The following is a 24,644-nucleotide window of genomic DNA, read 5'->3' as shown; positions in this document are numbered from 1 at the left end:
GTCGGGCAGCTAAACTGTGGAATACTAGATGTCTTTCGTTTCTGACATTGTCAGGAAGGGAACAGGAATCCAATTCTTAAGGCCACCCTATACTTTTCACCTGCCACTTGGATGACTGAACTACTGGATCTGTGGCCATGTTCTGCCACCAAGCCTGTGCGACTATAAAGGCTAAGCCTTCTGCATGCATCTGGCCCAGTCTGGTCTGTCCTTTTCATATCTGGCCTGCTTTAAATATCCTCATTCTAGATGCCTCTCAGTCTCACTCCACTTCCCTTTGGAATACTAACAGCTAACATCTGTTGATGGCTTACTCTGGGTCAGATGCTGTGTGCTAAACACTTTACCCCATTCTTCTCTTAGGATGAGATAACCCTAGGATGCTGGTATTTCTCTTTATTGTTCCCATTTTACAGATGTGGACACTGAGGTTCAGAGAGATGCAATAACATGCCCATTTGCACACCAGTAAGTGGCAGAGCCAGGACCCAAACCCAGTCTTATGACTCTGGGAACTGCACAGGTGGGGATGTGGAGGTTGAGGGGATGCAGGTTTTTCTGTTAATGCTCCACCCTGCCTTGGATCCCCTCCTACTACTGCTGCCACACTAAACCTAGCGGGTGGCTGATACTTTTCTTTCTTGGGCCATCTTCAAAACCACTCTTCTCTTATTTTTTTCTTGATGCAACTGAAAAAGGGTGGAACGTTCATAAGACATTTTGCTAAAAAAAAAATAAGAAAAACCAAATGAGAGACAAACCAGGAAAATTTTTTACAAATCTGTATTCTTCCTACTGAGATTGTTTGATGGGCTAGCGCCACAGACACAGAGCACCTTTGCAATGCCACACTGGGAAGGAAGAGTCTAACCCAGAAATGCTCCTCTTCAAAGCTCTCGGAAAACTTTGTTTTGCTGCTTACAGGGTAATCCCCATAGGCCTAGGCAGAATTGTCAGTTAAGAGCTTCTCCCAACTGAGAGTGGCCAAGATTAACCTCAGCACTCAACACCTCCACATCTTCCCCTTTAGGTTCCCACTGCCCCAGCCCTTCACCCCACCCATTTTCTGCTGTCTGCTCCCATTTTCCACCCAGGCCTGCCCTTCCTGGGCCATGTCACAGGCTCCAAAATGCTTCCATCTTCCTCTTATCAACAGAAACTTGTAGCAGTGTAACATGTTACCTGTTCCCAGCACACACTTGATTTGAGCATTTCCCTGAAACTTTTGCCTCTCCTATTTTAGGCAATGCTTCCCCCATTTAGAAAAGGGTACAGAGAGTTCCCCCAGCCTTCAAACATTACAGACTGGCTTTTTAGCCTTTCTGTCCTCCTCTTTCTCCTCCAAACAAATCTTTCTGAGTACCTAAGAAATTTCCTCCTCTTACCTCTCTTCTAAAGATTTTTCTTGGCCGGGTGCGGTGGCTCACGCCTGTAATCCCAGCACTTTGGGAGGCTGAGGTGGGCAGATCACAAGGTCAGGAGATCAAGACCATCTTGGCCAACATGGTGAAACCCCGTCTCTACTAAAAATAAAAAAATTAGCTGGGTGTGGTGGCACATGCCTGTAATCCCAGCTACTCAGGAGGCTGAGGCAGGAGAATCGCTTAAACCAGGGAGTCGGAAGTTGCAGTGAGCCAAGATGGCACCACTGCACTCCAGCCTGGGCGACACAGCGAGACTCCATCTCAAAAAAAAAAAAAAAAAAAAAATATATATATATATATATATATATGTCTTCAACAAGACATAATTAGTTAGCCCTTGGTTTCTGCTCCCCTCCCCCAGCACAAGACATTTTAGACTGATTGGACTTACAGTTTCTTTTCTTTTTATTACATAGATGTTTCTTCCCTGCTGCCCCAAGTAAAGAATGCCTGAGAGAATAACAGATTTCCTGTAGAATAAAAGCAAAGAAAAGCCAGAACCACAGTGGAATTTTAGCAGACACTGAAGTAGTTGGAAGGGGAAGATGATACTGGATTGTGGGACAATCTGGTGCCCATAAAGTCATAGCCCTTAGACTGGCCATGGCTGCCAGTCTAGCCTTTATTTGCAAGGACTCGACCAGGTATGAGGAAAGAAGCCAGACACCCTGCCTCTGGGCTGGGCCTGCCAGACTGGAATCCATTGCTAACCAAAATCCCCTTACCTGCTCCACATGCTAGATGAATACTCAGAGTGACTTTGTGGGTAAAGGAATCCTTCACTCTATCACTTTCAACATCCCGCAGGGCTGTGGGGTGAGGGAGATGATGTAGAGTTTGCAAGGTGGAAACCTGTAATAATATTGTGACCACAGCAAGCCGGGCTTTGCATTTGGTTACAGACTTTCGTCCAGCACAGTCAATTATTGTCTTCATTTAGGACTTCTGATTGCTGTCTAAAGCCAGACAACTTGAAGACTAGGTATTCTGGGTCTTTCTGAGTGCTTACTTGGGTTTTACATACAGAAGAAAGAGAATTGGAGAGAATTTTATCTCGTTGAAGGCAGGGCAACATGTGCATCGATAAGGATGTTATCATCCTTGGAGCTTTTGTTAGCTTTGTGCTGCCTTAGGCTCTTGCTAGCAATGAGATGATATTTCTTCACAGTAAGCATGGAGAGGAGTTATCCACTTTGTGGTCTTGACATGGTTCATGTTAATATAATGGCAACTTTAAATCAATTTTCTCTCTAACTCTGTAATGCATCAGAGAACCCTTAGTGTGTACATGGCCCTTTTATCAATATATATAACTTGGAAGAAAATGTATATTTCTCTATTCTAGGGATTGGAATAAAACTTCAAAATCTAATTTGTCTTACTATAACAAATACCACCTGAAATAGTCATATAAATAACTATAGCTTAAGAAAACTATCAAAAGTATGTGTTTTATTAATATTTTACTTTTCAGGTAAATAAGTCCAAACTGAGCTATAAAGGAATCTGTGTGTGTGTGTGTGTGTGTGTGTGTGTGTGTATGCCGTGTGTGTGTGTGGTTTTTGCAATTTTTGGATGTAAGAAACTCTTTCTGAAATGTGTGCTTGAGAGCGCTGGAGCTCAGAACTAGACTTTGCTACTGACCTTATACTTTCATTTGGGGGCTACCTAAGCTTGGTATGATGCACAGCATTCTTTTTTCATTTTCCTCAATAATCATGATTTAAAACTTACCTAATAAAAGACAACTTCAGATTCCTAATGTTCAAGCTCTAAGATATCTGGGGAGAGGGTGTCCAATATTTTGTGAACAGCTCTTTGAGACAATGCTGCTGGAACCATCTTGAACAATGACAACGGAGACTAATGTTTTCCCTCTTCTCCAGCGGCCTGCCCCAAGTAACCCGCTCTTGCCCCACTATTTACTTCAAGGCAACCCAGAATGGTAAAACCAGAGGCACAGGTGCCGCTAGCATTGCCACAGAGTCAGGAGCTGAGCAAAACAGATGCTCACTTACTCTGGCCTCCTCCTTTCCTCTTTCTGCTTCCTGCCCACTTCACTCTTTTCCCTGCATTCTTTCTTTCCTCTCTGCTCACTTTGTCCCCTCCCATTTGGAGAAATAAAGCATTGAACTGACCCTTCACATATCCATCTGCCGTTCTATAACTCATCTTTATCTCCAAACATCCTCTCTAGACTATTGTTTTTTACCCATCCCCTCCCTTTTGGCATCACCTTCTGGAACTCCTGGAATCAGGATGTCACCCTATCACTCCACTAATAGCACACATGGCCTCCTTTTAGTCAAATCCAGAGCCTTTTTCTTCACCTTTTACTTTCCTCGGAACCTCTGCAGCACTTGATAATTTCCAGCAGCCTTTCTTTCCTGAATCTTCTTTCTCTGTAGCCACTCTGGTTTCCCTTCTACCCCGTGGACTGAGTGCTGTGCTCTGCTTCACCAGCCCGCACTGTGTGTTAGTCGGGTGTCTTAAGTAGGATGATCATGTAATTCTTCATCCAGACTATGATATTCTGAGAATTAAAGGATGCTCAATTGACAACAGACAATAAGCAGAGATTGTCCCTGGCAAACCGATATGTCTGGCCATCCTCTCCTTAAGGCTCAGGAGGAGAAGAAAGTAGAGAGATCTCAGGGCAGGACATGAATGAACATAGTTCAAGGAGCTTTCAAAGTCCATCTTCAGGTTTCTTAGCTATTTCCGTTTAGAATCTCAAGTTAAAAATTCAGCCTCATATTTATAAAAGGATCACGTTATATGAGAAGTGTCAGAGCAGGTTTGGGAGAGAAGAGACGGGTGAGGAGAGAGTTCTACCTGAGGAAAAGGCAGAAGTGGTTGGACCAGGTCCTGCAGTCCTCCCTGAGTCCCAGTCACAGAGTCTGCCCTTTTAGGTAAAGAGGAACTTGGTGCTGAAACCGCTTCCAGGCTCTTCTCAGCCCAGGGTTGCCCAAGATCAGTTGTACTGAGTGGCCGGCAGGGTAGGCAGCCATGATGATCTTGCACAAAAGATTCCAGGAACTGTAAGTGTCAAAGATGTTGGACATGGAAAGAAATAGAGCAATTGCATTGAAAATGTAGAGGATGAGAAAGTAGCTGGTGGCTTTGATGGCCCCTATGTGAGCCTTCATGCTGGGGTCCCTGGACCCTGTGGCATTGCTTCCCATGTGTAGGGTGTGTCTCTTGAGAGAGAGGATCAGCAGGGTGGCTGCCAGGATGAACATGATCAGAGGAACGAAGATCCCCATGTTATAGAAAAATACCAGGTTGACCATATTGGTCTCAGAGAAGTACTTCTTCTCCGTGGAGTTGGAGGAGGGGATAGGAATGGAGCTATTCACATACACATTGAAGACATTTCTCGAGAGAGGAAAGCTGAAGCTTAAGGAAACCAACACTGACAGCCCGAGAAGCCAAGGCATCAGCACTATGATTTTCCTCTTCATCAGGAAGAACAAAGGATGATTGAAGTTTGCAATTCTAAGACAATAGAAGACTTTGAGCCAGGCAGCAAACCAGAGATTGGAATGGTTCAGAAAGACAGTGATGACTTTGAAGAGGATATACACTGTGTTTTGGTTATAAACAATTCGGAATAGCAGACTGAAAATGTTCTCCAGCATCATCCAAATCTGTAGCAAGAGCCTGGAAAAGCTCAGCATCAACATAATGCGGTCACCAGTGGGGAGTGTTTTGCCCCTGGCCCACTCAGCCCCATAGATGGCCGTGATGAAGCCACTCCCAAGGATGCCAGTGATGCACTCTATTCCGGAGACCACCAGGGTGAAGGTGACCTTGAACCTGTATATGTCTTTATCTGTGGCATCTGTGTTCACCGTTGCCATTCTCTTTGATCCTGACTTTCAGGTTTCTGCGCCAAGAATGGGTAGTTGCTCTGCAATCTTCTGACCCTTGCTCAATGTTATTGTAATTTCCGCCCCCCTCATTAATGGTTATTTCCAATTTTTCTCTATTTGTTTATCACATGACTACAAGTTAGAGGCTTCACATGCAAATAATGAGAGGATCTGGTTACTGGGTCTGTCTCAATTTTTCATAAAGATACATTTGTCTTGGGCTTTCAGAAGCTCACTGGAAATAATTTGAGACACGTTTCTAGCTCAACATCTTCCTACCTTATTTACTTTAAGTTCACATTTACCTGATAAGGCATGAATACAAGGCCTTTTTACTTGTCTCACAAGATCTCTGTTACCTGCTAAATTATTTGTAAAAGCTCATACAGCTTTTAAAATCTGTTTTCCCCACTTCTTTTCTTGTCTTTCTTATTTTGGGAGAGAGTTTTATTTTGATAGTTACCATGTTTGTGAATAAGAAATTCGCATAAGCTCATATATGAACATCTTTTACTTAGAATTGAGTTTCTTCCAAAAAGTCCTGCTATTATAATGTCCTCAAATAGTATACAGAAAAGCCAAAATTGGAGTGAAGGAAGTCTCCATAGTCCCAGTTTTTATTGTTTGTGTATGTGTCATCAATTTCAGCTTACTGAGATCCCACATGACTATTTGAGCTCAGAATCAGGTAGAATGAGCCTGGGGAGAATTCAGTGTTCTGGACATGGTGTTGAAGTTTGGAAATGTGATAAGGTACTATAACTTGAAATTTAATTTCCTACTTTTTAACCCTGGCTGTGAACCAGAATGAACTCTGGCACTTTACAAGAATATGTAGATGCCCAGGACTCATCCAAATCTAGGAAATCAGAATCTGGACTAGGGCTCAGGCATGCTATCTTTTAAAAAAGCCGAAAGGTCTTATTGCTCATAGTCAGGATTGAGAACCAAAATCTTAGCTGGAAACCAATGAGCCTTGGGTCAGATTTGGCCTGTAGTCATTTTACCTTGCATTGGCTAATGCTGTACAGCATTAATCCACCAGTGTGTAACTTTTTTTTTTTGAGGGGTTCTATTGGCCAACATTTAAACTTAGGAGATTACTTATATGCACGCACAAAAAATCTATCTTCTCTTGAAAAATTAGAAGATTTGGCAGTATTGGGTCTTCACAGTGAATTGGCTGAAGCTGAGTAGTGGCTGCCTATTTTAAACAAGGTATATACTTTTCAGTTTGTTTGACAATACTAATTCCTGGTGTCTTCTTGACACAGAAGCTGAGTGCCAGTTATCATTTTCCAGTGTGCTTGCCCTGTTATTCTTATTTGATTTTTTTTTTTTCTTTTTGAGACTGGGTCTCACTCTGTCACCCAGGCTGGAGTGCAGTGGTGTGATCATGGCTCACTGCAGCCTTGACCTCCATAGCTCAGGTGATCCCCACACTTCAGCCACCTGAGTAGCTGGGACTACAGGTGCATGCCACCACACCTGGCTAAGTTTTGTATTTTTTGTAGAGACAGAGTTTCGCCATGTTGGCCAGGCTGATCTTGAATTCTTGGGCTCAAGCAATCTTCCCATCTCAGACTCCCAAAATACTGAGACTATAGGTGTGAGCTACCATCCCTGGCCTTGGGCCATTATTTTTTTTATAATATAAATGGATGAATGATAAAAATGGGTTTCCCCACCCCAAATTAATTTTATTTAAAATAAGGAAGTTGGCTGGGCGTAGTGGCTCATGCCCACAATCCTAGCACTTTGTGAGGCCGAGGAGGAGGATTGCTTGAGCTCAGGGGTTTGAGGTCAGGCTGGGCAACACGGTGAAACCCCGTCTTTACCAAAAATACAAAAAATTAGCTGGGCATGGTGGCACGCACCTGTGGTCTCAACTACTTGAGAGGCTGAGGTGGGAGGATCCTTGAGCCTGGGAGGCAGAGGTCTCAGTGAGCTGAGATGGAGCTACTGCACTCCAGCCTGGGTGACAGAGCCAGACCCTGTCTCAAAAATAAATAAATTAATTAAATAAGGAAGTAGAAATTTATTATTTGTATAGAAATAAGCACCAGGCAAAGCAATATATTTCAAAATTAAGAAAGCATTATTTAGAGAAATTAAAACTTATGTCAACACAGAGATTTGTACAAAAATGCTCACAGCAGCTTTATTCATAATAGTCAGAACTGGAAACAAGATTTGTTGGCAGGTTCTGCATCTCCTGTAAGAGACTCATTAACTTTGGTTAGTTCTCTTAATTGAGGACAGTAGTATTTGTCAGCAGCTTTCATGTATTCCAAAGCATCAAACTCACTTTTTGGTTTATTTTGTCCCAACATATGCAAGTTTGTAATAAATGATATCTCCCCAAATTTCTGGCACACAATCGTTGACTTCCATTGTTCTGGTACTGTTTTCTATTGGTCTTCGTTCATGTTTTTCTCTGATTTTAAGAGGTAGGAACAGAAGGAGATCTTGGGCAGGGTCTGCTGGCAGCCCCAGAGGCTCAGGCAAGAGGAGCAGGGAGGGGATCAGCCATTGGGATGTGGGACTGTTGCTGAGGCTGTATGCAAGCTGGCAGGCTGGGCTGACAACTCCAAGCCACTCACAGTGCCACATTTATAGCTATGTGGGGCCAATTCGTTTTTATTCCATATTTTATCATTTGGAGAGCTAGAATGGAGGCATCATCTCTACTTTAGAGAAGTTCTTTTTTTATTTTTATTTTTGGAGACAGGGTCTTGCTCTGTCACCCAGGCTGCAGTGCACTGGCATGATCTCAGCTCACTGAAACTTCCCCCTCCCAGGTTCAAGCGATTCTCATGTCTCAGCCTCCCAAGTAGCTGGGATTACAGGTGTGTGCCACCATGCCTGGCTTATTTTTGTATTTTTAGTAGAGACAGGGTTTCACCATGTTGGTCAGGCTGGCCTTGAACTCCTGGCCTCATGTGATCCACCTGCCTTGCCCTCCCATAGTGCTGGGATTACAGGCGTGAGCTACTGTGCGCAGCCTACTTTAGGGAAGTTCTCATTGGGGTCTTCAAGGAACAAAAGTTTCGAATTCTTGGCTATGAAGTTTAAAAGCTTTGGTCCAGGCATAGGATAGAACAGATTGGAAGAATACACCTATTCTTCCAGTGTTTCCAGGGAAACATTTTTCTTTCACGTCTCTCTCCATCACTACCATGTAGACTAGAAAATGCTTTCCCAGTTGGAGAGGAATGAAAGAAGAGGAGGCAGGAAAGAGTTAGAGAAAGTAAGGATCTCTGTTGAAGGGGTCCCACATCTTGGCTCACTGCTCATGGCTGCATGGGGGTGTCAAAGGCAGACAGGCTGCAAGAGGGCCCCTGAGTACCCTGCAGCCTGTCCACACTTGGGAGAGCTGTTCAACCTTCCTTGTGTTCACAAAAGGAGTTTGGAAATCTGCTAAGGGAGTTATCTGATTCCATGGGGTCTAGTGGCCATATCAAGGAGATTTTACAAGTGTGGACACGTGAACTGACATCAACGTAAGGACAGAGGAATGACCACAGTATAGACTCTACATCCCACCTTCATGCCAAATCTTTGAGTGACTCCCAAGGAGCATAGGTGTCCTTCATGGAAGACAAGAAGGAGAAAGGAGAAGGGATAAACACAACATGTTTCTCCCCATCCAGTTTCAGTGCCCCACTCTGTGCCTCCCATCCAATTGTAATGTCTTGGGCAGGTTTCAAATGTTTGTCTTCTTTTGGTTATTAAATTCAGTCCAGTTTAATTTCATATTTGGTTTAAGTATTATTTTCTGCCTTTCCCCAAGCACAGTTTAAGCTGACACCCCATCTGCTAGGACTGGGAGGAGACAAGGTAGACCCTGAGACACCCATCTCTCCCTCTTCAGTTTTTGGCTACTGTGTGAGAGAGAGGACAGGCAGAAGAGTCTCTTTATTTCCCTGGCTGCTGTTGTAAATGCACTGTCTTGTGCTGTTGCTGCTCCCCTGGCCAACACCATCTGGCCCTCCATGACTTCCGGGTGCCAGATGTCCATATGTTGGCTGTCTTGTGAGGATCTCATGTGAGTCTTGAGGAGGCTCTGCAGCAACTCTTCACTCTGCTGCCCATAACTCAGTAGGCCCCTCTTCTTCCTCCCTAATCTTTCTATATATGCAGACTCAGGTAGAGGGCTGCTGCTGGGATCCCGGCTATTTGCAGGTACTGCTATGGCAGTACCTGCTGCTGGTAATGCTGTCTCTTATTAAGCTTTGCAGGTAGATATCTGGCCTCAATTGTTGGCTGCTTTCTTTGGATCTGTTTTTCTCAACCCTGTCCACATCCTAGAATTATCCTTATGACTGAAGGGCTTTTGCAAAGCACCTATACACATGTCCCACCCTTGAAGATTATGAATAATTGTTCTGGAGAACAGCTAAGCATTGGCATTTTCAGAACTCCCCACTGTGATTCTTATCTGAAGCAGGACAGGGTTGAGAATCACTGCCCTTTGGGGGGACTTACCCTTATGGTTTTTAGTGTGAGCTCTAGGGTTACTTGGGGCAACAGGAAAAGTGGCCCTCAATATCTTTGTGGAAGTGACCGAATGACTTCCTGAAGAAGACTAAGAGGACATACCGTTTATCAGGTGGTAGGAGACCAAATTCAGAGATTGAATTATGGAAAATAATTATAATATTTTGCAGAACTGGGTTTTTGGTGGTGTGAAGTCACATCTACCCAATGGTATTAGAAAAGTAGCATATTTCTCGTAGTCATATCTTTTTGAAAAGTAGGAAAAGGAAGATAGACTGAGGGGGTCATATGTTCCTCCTGTGTTCCTCATAGAACCCTCCTGTGTGCATATTTGGCAAAAGATGTAATTTAAGAAAACAGTCTAGGTGCCATTATGAAACAAACCACTGGAAGAACAAAGAAGAGGGCCATGGAAGAGACGTGTGATCAAAACCTAAGGAGCTGAAGAGAGAATTGTAATGTCAACAAGGTTTGTCTTGGTTGTTTAAGAAATAAGAAGTCATAAATAAAAAATCTGTCTGGGACATCAAATTCTTCACAGATAGCAAGTTGTAAAAGAGACTCTACTGAATGTAGCGGAAATTGTGTGTCCTGAAAAGATATAAGCACGTGCAAATGTAAATGTAACTAGAAATACTGTTGCTCAATGCAATGGAAATGTGACTAAGAAATGAAAAGGAAAATCATGTGAAAAAATTTTTAAACGGTGGCATTTGCTATTGCAGTTGGTGAAGATGCATATTTAGTAATACTTAGATGTAGTAATAAGCTCTATTAACCACCATGGGGGTTAAGAATTTTTATATGACTGAAAAATATTTTGGACAGTGTGCTCATGACAGACACCACCTTAGGAAATGATTAAGAAAATATTTTTGTGTGTGTATAGAGGAAACTTTCAAACAATTTAATGCAGAAGACTTGTGTGCCTATAGGATGATATTCCTGGGATGAGCACTGTTTATATCAGACTTGCAATAAAACTTAAACTCTAGGTGGCAAGTTATATAAAGACACAGACTTTACATCTACTTACTTGCTTTATTTAGCAGGAATTGCTTTCTGCTAGAAGTTAAAAATTGAAGATGTCCCAAACACAACGTTCATACTGTGAGCTGGATCTCCTTGTAGGGCTTCAGGTACAGAGTGTTAGATGCACCATGTGATGAATTGGACATGTAGCGTAGCAGTCTGCTCATGACACAGAGGGTGGGTGGCTTAGTCATGGCTGAAAGCAAAGAAGCATTGTTGAACAGTTAAGAGAAATGAACTTATTCACATCATTGGAGGGAAAAAAGCTTTGCTTATGTTAAGCAGCGAAGATTGTTATCATATAATTGACCTTTGTGGTTGACAAACACTTTGAATATTTCCCTGCAAAGGCACCCACAAAGCAGTTATAAAACGTAGAATAGAGTCTGCTGCTAAGGGTGTTAAAAAAAGAAAAAAAAATGTTTTAGGAAGGCATATCTGGCATCGTTATTAAGTCCTCTTTTCTGTGGTTGGAATTAATTTCTAGAAATACAGCTGATGGCCTGAAACCTGTGATAAAAATTGTGATACACTGAAAACTGATTTCTTAAAATGGCTTATTGATTTCAGACTTTGTGAAGATAACCTCCCATTGTTCAATGCACCTTGTCAATTCCTACTTATAGTGTGAAAAATGACTCATGGTGTGATATAGGATTGGACATTTTGTACAGTGACACTGGAATGCCATACTTCTACAAATATCTTCACAGTTGTGCAAAGACTCATATTTTAAAATATCTACATTTTTGAACAGCTCTCTCCCAGTATTAAACTAAGTAGGACTAATTATCACTTCTAGTTAATGGGTCCCAGTCAAGGCTGAATTCTGTTTTCATTATACAACTTAACACAGGTTTTTTTTTTTTTTTTTTTTTTTTTTTGAGAAGGAGTCTCGCTCTTTCACCCAGGCTGGAGTGCAGTGGCACGATCTCGGCTCACTGCAGGCTCCGCCCCCCGGGGTTCACGCCATTCTCCTGCCTCAGCCTCCCGCGTCACTGGGACTACAGGCGCCCGCCACCTCGTCTGGCTAATTTTTTTGTATTTTTAGTAGAGACAGGGTTTCACCGTGTTAGTCAGGATGGTCTCGATCTCCTGACCTCGTGATCCGCCCGCCTCGGCCTCCCAAAGTGCTGAGATTACAGGTGTGAGCCACCGCGCCCGGCCTTAACACAGGTTTAACAAGGACATATTGGTGCTGAAGAAAAAGTGAGTAAATTGTAAAATAAGATACTAGAAATGAAATATTTATATTTTATCTTTTTTTTCAATTTTGAATTTAAGATACAATCTTCAATATCACATATATATTCATACACATACACATTATCTGGTATGGTTGCAGTCTTAGTTCAGAAAAATAAACACAGTGATTATTTTCCTGACAGTTGGTTTGTTTTATCATACGGCTGCCATGTTCGCCCGTACACCTTGACGTCTCTGGCTTCTGCAGACCCTGGAGTTTTGAATGAGCTCTTCCAGGCCTAGGTCTTGCCTAGGAATGGATTATGTGGTAGCTGTAAAGCTTATTAACAGTTTTCACCACAAGATGGAGCCTTATGAATGCCTCTCGGAAAAGAGAACAATTCCTTAATTCGCCCACTAGTGGGCAGGCAGGGTCTTTCTAAATAGGAAACTTCTGGGGAAACCTTTCAAAACCTATTTGAGGCAATTGACTGAGAGTTTTACCTCCTCTCTTCTAAGGAGGTCTCTGATTCTTTGTACTCATGATCAGTTATTCAGACAGTTTTCAAGAGAAAATTTATATTGTCTCTTAATCAAGCCTCTTTTAAAAAAATATATTTTAGTGAAAGGGTCTTGCTATGTTGCCCAAGCTGGAGTGCAGTGGCTATTCACAGATGCATTCATGGTGCATCACTACAGCATTGAACTCTTGGCCTCAAGTGATCCTCTGGCCTCAGTTTCCTGAGGAGCTGAGACTATATAGGCATGCGCCACTCTCCCCAACCACATATACTTTTAATTAACAGATTGGTCAGTATATTTTTGCAAGATAAATTGCAAATGAAAACGATACTCCTTAAGTAAACTAACTTTAATTGATTACAGATGCTATTTCTAAAGAATCCAAAACATGCTGGGCGAAGTGGCTTACTCTTGGAATCCCAGAGTAATTTCAAGGCAGGAGAGGAGTCCAAGGCAGGAGGATTCCTTGAGGCCAGGAGTTTGAGACCAGCTGGGCATCATAGTGAGACCTCATCTGTTAAAAAAAAAAAAAAATTAGCCGGATATGGTGGTGAATATCTATAGTCCCAGCTACTTGTGAGACTGAAGTAGGAGGATTGCTTGAGGTGGGAGGTTGAGGCTACAGTGAGCTGTGATCATGCCACTGCACTCCAGCCTGGGCAACAGACGGAAACCCTGTGTCAAAAACAAAAACAAAAACAAATCCAAAACATTAGAATGATATAATGCTAGTGCTGCAAGTGACCTGCAAGATCGCTTAGCATAGGAGCTCCCCATATAGGGGTGAGTAAACTAAGTCCTTCAGAAGTGAAGGGAATTGACCAAAGCCATACACCTTCTGAGGTATTATTGGACTATCAAGTAGAGGATCTCAGAAAGTCCCTTCACACTTGCATTTGGATTTTCATTAAAATTCTTTGCTGGATTTTTTTTTCTGCCAATGAGGTAATTTCTTGCCTAATTAGGTTCTTCTCATCCAACCCAGGAAATGGCTATAAAATTTCATTTAGGCAGTGTTCAACAATCTTTTTGCCCTAAATGAAGTAATTACCTGCACTTGGGTATAGACACATACAGTGGCCATTAATTTTCAGCAAAACTGGAGCCCTTTTTATTAGTTCAACAAATATTTATTAAGTGCCCACGATGTCCCTGGGGATAAATAGTAGATAAGACAGGTTCCTGTCTTAACAAGATGTACATTTGAATTTGTATGTGTGTTTGCAGGGGGTAGGAGGAAGGGGAGATATATGGTTTGGCTGTGTCCTCACCCAAATCTCATCTTGAATTCCCATGAGTTGTGGAAGGGACCTGGTGGGAGATAATCGAATCATGGGGGGAAGGCTTCCTGTGCTGTTCTCCTGTTAGTGAATAAGTCTTACAAGATCTGATCATTTTATAAAGAGGAGTTCCCCTGCATGAGCTCTCTCTCTTTGCCTGCCACCATCCATGTAAGATGTGACTTGCTCCTCCTTGCCTACCGCCATGATTGTGAGGCCTCCCCAGCCATGTGGAACTTTAAGTCCATTAAACCTCTTTTTCTTCCCAGTCTTGGGTATGTCTTTATCAGCAACATGAAAACAGACTAATACAGGGAGTAAGGGAGTTTGGGAAGGGCAGACAATAAACAAATAGATAATATATTTTCAGATGGTGATAAGTGTCATAAAGACAATAAGGTATTGATTTTCACAAGGGTGCCAAAACTATCTGGAGGAAGGAAAACTTTTAAAAAATGGTGGTGAAACAACTGAATATCCACATGCAAAAGAATGAAGTTAGACCTCCATCTTACACCATATACAAAAAGTAACTCAAAATGGATCAAAGATATAAATATAAGAGAATATAAGTGTAAATCTTTGTGACCTTGGATTAGGCCATGGTTTCTCAGATATGAGACCTAAAGTACAAGCAGTGAAAGAAAAGTAAATATAATAAATTTGGCTTCATAAAAATTCAAAAGTTTTGTGCTTCAAAGGGCCCTATCAGGAAACTGAAAGACAACCCACATTCTGGGAGAAAATATTTGCAAAATCATATATCTGATAACGGCCTAGTATCCAGAATATATAAAGAACTCTTATAAGCAAACAGTAAAAGAAAACTCAATTAAAAAAATGGGCAAAGGGAATGCTGCTAAGAGATGCCAAGAAGAATCTGAACAGACAGGCCTGGCTGGGTTCTTCCTTTCAGTCTATGAGCATTCGATCTTACTCTTTTTGTCCAATCATATTTCCATACTTTGCTGAACCATGTTAATATTTATAAATACGGACAATTTCCCCTGGATCTCTGGGTCTTCATTCTGAAGACGGCTGTGTCACATGAGCTGTGATAAAATAACTTTGTTATGCTCTTCTCCTATTAGAAAAACAATGGAAGCAATGGACACTGAGACTCCAAAAGCAGGGAGGGGGAAGGGAGGCAAGGGTTGAAAAACTATCTATGGTGTGTTCACTGTTTGGGTGATGAGTTCACTAGAAGCCTAAACCCTAACATTATGCAATATACCTATGTACCAAACCTGCATATGGACCCCTCTGAATTTATAGTAAAAAAAGTGACTGTTCCCTTCTTCTGCCTCTGAATAAACTTCTACCGTAATGTTCCCCTGCGCCGCAGAATGGGCAAAGGGCCAGGCATGGTGGCTGACGCCTGTAATTCCTAGTATTGTGGGTGGCTGAGGCGGGAAGATTGCTTGAGCCCAAGAGTGCGAGACCAGCCTGGACAACATAACAAAACCCCATCTCTACTAGAAATGAAAAAAAAGAAAAATAGCTGGGTGCAGTGGCACATGCCTGTAGTCCCAGCTACTCAAGAGGCTGAGGTGGGAGAGTCACTTGAGTCTGGGAAGTCAAGGCTGCAGTGAGCCGTGATTGCACCACTGCACTCCAACCTGGGTGACAGTGAGACCCTGTCTCAAAAAAAAAAAAAAAAAAATGGGCAAAGGATTTGAATAGATAGCTTTCCAAAGAAGATATACAAATGGCCAATAAGCACATGAAAAAAATGCTCAGCATCATTAGTCATTAGGGAACCACAAATCAAAATCACAAGGAGATACCATTTCTTACCCACTAGGATGGCAAAAATAAGGAAGATGATGACAAGTGTTGACAAGGCTATGGAGAAACTGGAACCCTCATACACCACTGGTGGGAACACAAAATGTTTCAGTCACTTTGGAAAACAGTTCCTCAAAAAGTTAATGAGAAAGTAGGGAGAGGGAATAGAGAGAAAGTGGGCATAGGGTATTGATGGGATTATTTTAAGAGAAGGTTTCAGTAAGATGGTAACATCTGAGTGGAGTATTTGTTGAATTAATGACTGAAGAAAGCATATAAACTTTGCTCTCCTCCTAGTTCTCTCTTCTTTTGTTTGTAAATAGCCTTTCTTTGATACATAAAACATTAGATTGTGTCCTTCCCTACTCCAGTTCTACAAATTTTTGTAAAAGTCACTCTCAGGAAATGAAAGTCATCATTCTTTGATGAAAATGTTGGCCTACAATGCTTCCTGGCAGAATTAGTTAATAAGCAGCTCTCTAAGTCCTAATAATTCTGTACATATCTTTATCTATTATCTTTTTTTTTTTTTTGAGATGGAATCTTGCTCTGTCACCCAGACTAGAGTGCAGTGGCACTATCTCGGCTCACTGCAACCTCTGCCTTCTGGTTTCAAGCAATTCTCCTGCCTCAGCCTCCTGAGTAGCTAGGACTACAGGCACGTGCCACCACGCCCAGCTAATTTTTGTAATTTTAGTAGAGACGGGGCTTCACCATGTTGGCCAGGCTGGTCTGGAACCCCTGACCTCAGGTGATCCGCCGACCTCAGCCTCCCAGAGTGTTGGGATTACAGGCATGAGCCATCGTGCTTGGCCAGGAAAGCACTTTAATTGGAAGTCAAAGAGTTGCTTGCTTGTGATCAGGGTATTCCAACCTTGACAGTATTGACATTTTGGACCAGATAGTTTTTTTTGCTTGTTGTGGGGGCTTCCTGTGCATTGTTAACATGTTTAGTAGCATCTCTGGGCTCTACTCACTGGATACTGTTGGCATATTCTCAGTCATGATGATCTTAGATATCTCAAGACATTAACCAATGCTGCCTGGGGGGCAAACATTGTCTCTGGTTGAGAAACACTGCTTTAGAAAAAGATGCATTGTCAAGAATCTTGCTGTGGAGGTCTGGAAAACCTACGAAGTGTCCCATAAGGAAGTCAGTGTATTTGTTTCCTGGGGTTGCTGTCATAAGGCACCACACATTTAGCAGTGTGAAACAACACGGGTATATTGCCTTACAGTTCTGTAGGGAGGTCAGAGGTCCAGCAAAGATTCCACTGTGCTATCGTCAAAGTGCTGGCAGGGCTGTGTTCCTTCTGGGAGTGCTCCAGATAATCCCTTTCCTTTCCCTTGCCAGCTTTTCCAGACGGCCCGCATTCCTTGGCTCACAGTTCCCAGCCAGCAGTGGCATCACTCTGATCTCTGATTCCATTGTCACTTACTTCTCTGACTCTCACCCTCCTGCCTAAGGACCCTTTGGATTAAACTGGGCCCATCTGGCCAGGCGTGGTGACCCATGCCTGTAATCTCAGCACTTTGGGAGGTCAAAGTGGGTGGATCACTTGAGGCCAGGAGTTCGAGACCAGCCTGGGCAACGTGGTGAAACCCTGTCTCTACAAAACAAACAAACAAAAAATTAACTGGACATGGTGGCTGGTCCCCATGGTCCCAACTACTTGAGGTGGGAAGATCACCTGAGCTCCGGAGGCATAGGTTGCAGTAAGCCAAGATCAAGGCAATGCACTGTAGCCTGGGTGACAGAGTGACACCCTGACTCAATAAAATAAATAAATGGGGCCCATCGGGATAATCCAGGATCCTCTCTCCACCACAAGTTTCTGAACTTAATCACACCTGCTAAGTCCCTTTGGCCACGTAAGGTAACATTCACACATGCCACAGATTAGAAGATGGACATTTTGGGGAGCATTATTCTGCCCATCAGTGATAGGGGAGTGGGGGCAGGGATGTGCTGAGTAGAGAAGGGCGGGGTCCCTGACAAGGGCTCCACCCTCAGGCCTGTGCCTACAGACCCAAGTGAGAACAAGCATTTCTGTTTTTGTGCCCAAAAAGTTGCCTTTTGGCCCACCACGCCCCCCATCCTGTACCCGTATAAGCCCAAGACCTTATGCGGACACAGACACAAGTGGCTGGACGTTGAGAGGAGCAGTGGGGCACAAGAGCACACCGACAGACACCAGCAGACACCGGCAGGCCATCTAGGGCAGGACGATGTGGCATTCGGTTGGGGGCAGTCGGAGGAGAGACTGGCCGCTGGGCAGCCCGACTCCAAGGGAAGACTACCTTCGCACTCCATCCCCTTCTGGTTCCCCATCCACCTCACTGAGAACAACCTCCACCACTCAATAAAACCTTGCACCCATTCTCCAAGCCCACGTGATTCAATTTTCCCAGTACCCTGGGACAAGAACTCAGGATACAGAAAGCCCTCTGTCCTTGCAACAAGGCAAGGGATCTAATTGAGCTGCTTAACACCAGCTGCCTGCAGACAGCAAAGCTCAAAGAATAAACTGTAACACACGCCCACTGGGGCTTTCTTTGGGAGCTGTAAACACTCAACCCTAGATGCTGCTGCGGGGTTGGAGCCCAAAAAAGCTCCCCAAGACCTGCTTATCTGCATGTTCCTGCTAGGGGTTTGAGCAGCGGGGCACCGAAGAATCAAGCCACACCCCTGTGGCATAATCTGCAAAGGGAATAAGGGAACTTTTCCCATTTCATCAGTATTTGGGTACATGTCAACTAGAGGGCATTGAGTAGCCACATTGCACCGGAACTAGTTAAGTAATTACCTAAACTTTTTCCTCTTCCCTCCCTTCCTGCCTCCAGAAACTGGCAGCAGTTGAGCAGGCAGGGAAAGGAATGTGAGGAAGAGAGATTTTATCAGATTCATTCTCATTGCTGGAACTGGGGTAAAGCTCTGTGGACCAGGCCTTGCTGGAGAGAGGAGAGCACCTTAAAATAAGATGGGCGATAACAGTTTTGATTGCAATAGGACTGAACCTTTTTTAAATCTTTTACCTAAAAATAATGTTGTTTTGATTTCTGACATGTCTAGACCTGGAAGGTTGCTCTTAAATGCAGAAGAAAGCTGTTAAACAGTAAAACCAAAGGCAGTGATGGAAAGAGAAAAAGTTATCCTTCATGGTGCTTTGTAGAATCCGGTTCTTTGAATAAGCCTGGAACCAGATGATTTTAGGGAAGGGGATTTCAAAATTCTACAAAGCCACCTCATGGACTGTGAAGGTCTTCCTAGAGAGGGTGAGGTTGCTGGGAATTGTGCCAGTCGGTACCAGGAGACTGAGAGGTGGTGCCTTGGGAAGCCCACGTTTTTTTTTTTCTTTTCCTAGGACCACTGGATGTTTTTCTGTTACCTAGATGTTTGGGGAAGGCAGTAGAGGAAGGAGATAAGAGAGAAGTGTGAGAGAAAAGTGGAAAGACCTGGACTGAGAGCCGCCAGCCTTCTTGTGAGAGAAGAATACATAGATAATATTTTAAATCTATGCTGGCTGAAAATGCTGGGGCATGTGGCCACCAAAGGGAGAGAGGTACAGCTTGCCTCTCTGCAATCAAACTTTAAAATGCTTCCAATTTGTAAATGGATGGCTTGCTTAAACGCTAAAGCTGTAACCAGGGAAATTTCCTGGGTTTCTTAAGGACACCAATCAAATGTCTAAACCCAAGTTTCTCCCCTCGTCGCTGAGTGAGCCTTCGTCCTGAGTCCTTCACTTTTCTGGGATCCAGGAACATAGTAGGACAGGTTACTCAAACACTAAAACTTTGAGTGGAAATTGTTAATCTAAAACCAAAATTACTTATGGTTTTTTATTATATGTGATATAATTAAAAAGTAATATATTTATATATAATTTTGGTTTTTAAAATATATATATATATCTATTTTGAGACAGGTTCTAACTCTCTCGCCCAGGCGGGAGTGCAGTGGCATGATCACAGCTCACTGCAACCTCCGCCTCCTGGGCTCAAGTGATCCTCCCACCTCAGCCTCCCAAGTAGCTGGGACCACAGGCACCACCATGCCCAGCTAATTTTTGTATGTTTGTAGAGACGAGGTTTTGCCATGTTGTCCAGGCTGGTCTCAAACTCCTAAGCTCAAGTGATCTGCCTTTCTCAGCCTCCCAAAGTGCTGGGATTTCAGGCATGAGCCACCGTGCCCGGCCCTATTTATATATAATTTTGAAGACCATTTTAAGAATTCTGTAAACCAAAAATAAAATTCCAGGCCCCCGAACATCTGAATGGACCCCTTCTCTTGGCCAAGGGCATTGCAAAGTTAACCTGAAAAACGCATTCAGGCCATAATAGAAAGGGGGAGTCGGGCATGCCTCATTACATCCTCCTTCCTTTTGGAATTCAGGCCCAACTGACCAGCATTAACATCAACACAGACCTTAAGACTGATAGACTCTCCGTCTGATAAGAAATATTTACGTTCTATTCTCTCTGAAGCCTGCTACCCAGAGGCTTATCTGCATAAAACCTTGGTCTCCACAACCCCATATTGTAACCTAGACATTTCTTGCTATTGATTCCAGGCCTGTAGATGATAACTCAACCTATTGTCAATCAGAAAATTTTTGAATTTGCCTATGACCTGGAGACACCCCCTTCCAGTTGTCCCACCTTTCTGGACTGAGCCAATATACATCTTATATTGATTGATGTCTTTTGCCTCCCTAACTGTATAAAACAAAGTTGTAGCCTGTTCACTTTGGGCATATGTTCTCAGGATCTCCTGAGGGCTGTGTCATGGGCCACGGTCACTCATACTTGGCTCGGAATAAATCTCTGCAAATATTTTACAGAGTTTACCTGTTTAGGTCAACAATTAAAAAGTGGCAAATATATTCTGGTTGTAATTTTTCCATAAAAAGAGATACAGTGATTTGGGTCTTTTGCTTGTTTTTGTTTTTTGTTTTTTTTGTGAAGGGGACGGGGTTGGGGAGATAGAAGATTATGGAGCACCAAAAATGGTTGTGTGTTACATGAAGGGAACAAGATGTTGGAATATCTGTTTGAATGGAATGGAATATTCAGGATAAAGTGCAGCAGGTCATGAAGATAATGCAATAAGACATAGGTATTTTGTGCCTTCCACATTAGTATAGGGCCTGAGGGAAATGCAAAGCTGGAGAACTGGGCTCAGTCCTCAACAGAGCTTCAGGTCCAGAGAGAAGAGCCACATAAGAGACTGATATGGTGGGTGGGAGGGAGGGAGGGAGGAGTGATAAGAGTTAAACAGAATTAACCTGTCTCTAGGTCCTAAATAGGATTGAACTGTGAAAGCTGTACTCCAGGTTCACTGCAGATATGGGAAGTAAGACAGCATTTATATACTTACCTCTATGGGTGCATGCTATCTTCATGCCAAAACGTTACTAGAATTATCTGACAAAGGAAAGAACCTGTGTAGCTGTGTGTTTTGCTCAGGTGGTGGGCAGAAGTATGCAACTGAAGCTGAATTCTGTCTCTCTCCGTGTATTTGTCCCTGTTTATTTGGGGACAGGTGCATTTTACTTTTAAATTGCATGTAGTAAAGTCTTATTTTCTAAATTAAAGAGATATGCCTGTCCATGTGTTAGGCTACCGATAAATAAATTGGTTGAGGGAAGGAAGTTGGAAGAAAGAAAAGTGGAAAGAAAGGAAGGAGGTAAGGAAGAGAAAGAATGAGGGAAGGAAAGAGGGAGGAAAGAAATGAAGACCTCCCTGTATGTATGTGTGCTTCTGTGCACTATCACATGGATTTACTACAAGGAATGGCATCTGAGGTTATGGAGGAAGTGAAATCTGTGGGGGACTCTGAGGCTTTGGGCTGTGGCAGGAAAGCAGGAAGTCTTCTTTGGTGCCAGATCTCTTTGGAGGTTTGTGGTGGGGAGGAATGTGACTGTTCTTCCTCCGCAAGTGAGGGTAACAAATGTGACCATGATGATGGCATAGCAACTCTGTTGCTTGCCAGTCAGCTCACGGTCCCTTGTAAGGCAGATTACCTCTAAAGAGCTGCCAAATTGCCTTTCGCTGGGCACATCAATACAGCAAACGCCAGAGAGCCTTGTGCCACCTTCATTTACTGTCTGCATTGGGACCACTTGCTTTATCTCCCTCCAGCAGCGAGTCCTCCCTCCTCTGTTTGTATATTTGATGCGATCAGCCTTATGTTCCATGGTTGTATTTTTCAAAGGGAGAGAGGGTGGATCTCTACATTGTGTGATTCTCAGGAGGGATTGTGGTTGCTCTCACTTAGGGAGTGCCCTTTGTGCTGGGCTGTGGCTTGCAAATGTGTGCATTATAAGGTGCCCGGAACTTGGATGGGTATAGTGAATATTAAATGTAAAGAATCTAGGTATATAGCGGGCCTTGATCAATATTTATGGAATTCAAAATGTTTAAATACTTATTCTTAACTATTTGCTTTTCTTTGTTATTATTAGTATTATTATTAGTAGTAGTATTACCATGCCTGGCTAATTTTTGTATTTTCAGTAGAGATGGGGTTTCACCACTTTGGCCAGGCTGGTCTCGAACTCCTGACCTCGTGATCCACCTGCTTCAGCCTCCCAAAGTGCTGGGATTACAGGTGTGAGCCACCGCTCCTGGCCTCTTTGTTCTTAATTCTGTTTTCATTTGTTCTCTAGCCAAGACCCCAAGTCTATAATGATCAAGAGGGTTGTTTTATTTTTGACAAGTGGAAACCCACACGTTTCTGAAAAGTGGAGTGATGGTGGTGGTAGCATAATCTGGAAGACCCCTAAAGAAGGCAATGCTACCTGCCATATTTGACTTGGGGGTTAGATTGAGAGTCTAAGTTGGAGAGTTGGGAAGCTAGAAAAATGAAGGACTAAAGTAAGATATATGCCTTATTTCTCCTTTTCGTTTTCCACATATCTTGAGAAAGAGAAGGGTTTTTAGTTCAGCAGAAAATGGGAGATGCTGGGGCAGAGATAGGAATGCTCCCCAAACATGGCAGGGACCTCCTTGTATTTCTCGTTCTCCTTGCAGTTAGGTTGAGCTAAAGGAGATGCTACTAATGAAATTTGAAATCTTAGGATTAGACATGTGGGAATGCACTGCCTACCCTTCCATCTGGGCAGTGACACGGACTCATTCCCCCCAGTTTCCAGAGCTGTGTCCTTTTCATTCCTCTTTCCAAATCCACCTCCACTCAAGCTTTCAATCTGTGCCTGGGCTCTGGTTTGAATGAGCCACTGATTTATTTGCAGCCACCGGGGATCTGGAGTGCAGATGCAAATGGCAGTTTTCCCTGGTAAGTGTTGGTGACAATTGGATCTTTCTCTGATTTGCATTCCCAAGGCCTGCAGGTTTTCAGAAAATCACATCTTATAGGCAGTTCGGCGGCGGGGGGGGGGGGGGGGGGTTTTTTTTAATGTCAGCTACAAATGCCCCCCCCCACCCCATGATAATTCTTAGAATGAAAGACCTCTCATTTGCAAGGGAGAGGAGAGTTAGAGCCAGAACCATTCATTTAGCAAAAATTTGGGCCCAAAAATATATATATAAGAGAAGGGATTGTTGGTGGGTAGAGAGGCCTGGAGATCAAGAGCAAGAGATGAGATAAACACAAGTTTGGAAGCCATTGGCTTGTGGGGGGACCTGAGCACTTAGAATGGAGGAGACCCCTCAGGGAGAGCTTGTAGGGAGAGAGAGAAAGGTGCATCCTGGCCCCATCCTGGGCATTTCTCTTTGAAACTCAGCCTTGTTATAATTCATTTCTAATTCTGGTATCAGCAGTGAGGGTTCATCTAATCTCTTCTCATCACTTCTTGAGCCTCTCAGCTCTCACTGGTCTTGGCTCTTGCCTGGAGATGATTTTACTCAAAATTCTAGTCCAGGATTTAGAATTGGTCTAAGTACAGATGTACATCAGGAGGCTATTTCAAAATCCCAGATGAGCTCCTACATAAAGTGAAGATTAATTTTTTATTTTGTGAACCAATTGTGTAAAAAAAAATGTACATTAGGAAAGTAATTCATTTAATTTCCATGACCCCACCCCCCTCCACCTACAAGCCCCCCTCCACCATCCCATGCAATCCACCTCATAGGTAAAAACATATTCTGGGCAAACTGACTCATTTCATGTCACATTTTTCCCACTCAACATTGTCCCTCCTGCTTTGAGCCTGGATTCCACGTAAAGGTGGAAGGTGATTTGGGCTGGTCTCCAGGCAGTCACCACCTGCAACCTATTTTCTTCTCATCACGACACCTACGTTCAGTGTCACCTTTTCTTCTCCCTTGGGCTGCCCCTCCCTTGCTCACCCCCATGTTCCAATGCCAGCAGCTCCGTCTTTGTGCTCAGCCATGCTTGTTGTTCAGCAGCATTCCTCATTAGAATCCCATTACTTGATGGTCAGAGTAGGGTCTCCATGGTGATACAGGCACAAGTGTAGCCAGTATTCTGCCACCGCATCTTACCTACTTGGCAGGCAAGCTAGAGTTGGCCGAAATTCTGCTTTTATCATTTATGTGTTTGTTCTTATGCTTTTAGGAAAAAAAATCCTGAAATAATGGTGAAGGACAGCAAGTATTTATCTAGAGTGCATGCTAAGAAGTCTCACATAGATGTTTTTCTTTAAGTGTCCTGACCACTTAACATATTGATGAAGACCTCTTATTTCCAGGTCAACAATCAGCTGTTACCAACTTAAGCTTTCTGGACATTTTCTATGAAACAAATTTTTGCCAGTAAGAAAAGGAAATTGGGAGCTGCCACTGCTTAATTAATTTGAAGCTTTGATAGCTTTGCCAGAGAGTCGCATAATAGAATTAGCAAGTTTCTTAACAGGTGAGAAAGCACATGAGCATAAACAAAAATAGGATAAGACTATCATCAGTGGGGTTTATGCACCAGCTTAAAAAGCCAGTTTGGGGGACTTTTATGACTCCAAATTAAGATTTGTGCAATATAAGATTGTCCAGGATAAAATATTTTGGGCAGCAAATATTAAGCTTCTGAAATAGACCCAGAGGTTCTTGTATGATAA

At 43.1% G+C, this 24,644-nt stretch overlaps 1 protein-coding gene and 2 long non-coding RNA genes across 3 annotated transcripts; all 3 read right to left on the bottom strand.

Moving 5' to 3' along the window:
• Window positions 1–1,815: 1,815 nt before the first annotated feature.
• On the bottom strand, window positions 1,816–10,891 carry LOC131381157 (uncharacterized). Its single transcript, XR_009209658.1, has 3 exons — window positions 10,836–10,891; window positions 2,150–2,233; window positions 1,816–1,894 (listed from the first exon to the last, which is right to left on the bottom strand). It is a non-coding gene; the product is annotated as an uncharacterized LOC131381157 (long non-coding RNA).
• TAS2R40 (taste 2 receptor member 40) lies at window positions 4,287–5,329 on the bottom strand. The gene has a single exon (XM_032762001.2). The coding sequence runs from the start codon at window positions 5,285–5,287 to the stop codon at window positions 4,316–4,318; it is 972 nt and encodes a 323-aa protein (XP_032617892.1). The 5' UTR covers window positions 5,288–5,329; the 3' UTR covers window positions 4,287–4,315.
• LOC131381155 (uncharacterized) lies at window positions 10,887–23,965 on the bottom strand. The gene is made up of 3 exons (XR_009209655.1): window positions 23,920–23,965; window positions 12,948–13,052; window positions 10,887–11,027 (listed from the first exon to the last, which is right to left on the bottom strand). It is a non-coding gene; the product is annotated as an uncharacterized LOC131381155 (long non-coding RNA).
• Window positions 23,966–24,644: the final 679 nt, after the last annotated feature.

The sequence above is a fragment of the Hylobates moloch genome, unplaced genomic scaffold (assembly GCF_009828535.3).
Source record: "Hylobates moloch isolate HMO894 unplaced genomic scaffold, HMol_V3 SCAFFOLD_1, whole genome shotgun sequence".
In the NCBI taxonomy this organism is placed as follows: Eukaryota; Metazoa; Chordata; class Mammalia; order Primates; family Hylobatidae; genus Hylobates; species Hylobates moloch.
Note: the sequence above shows the minus strand (reverse complement) of the source record. Positions and strands in the feature narration are given on the sequence as shown.

Coding starts and splice junctions, on each gene's coding strand:
- TAS2R40 (XM_032762001.2), bottom strand. CDS start 5,287: ATGGCAACGGTGAACACAGATGCCACAGATAAAGACATATACAGGTTC.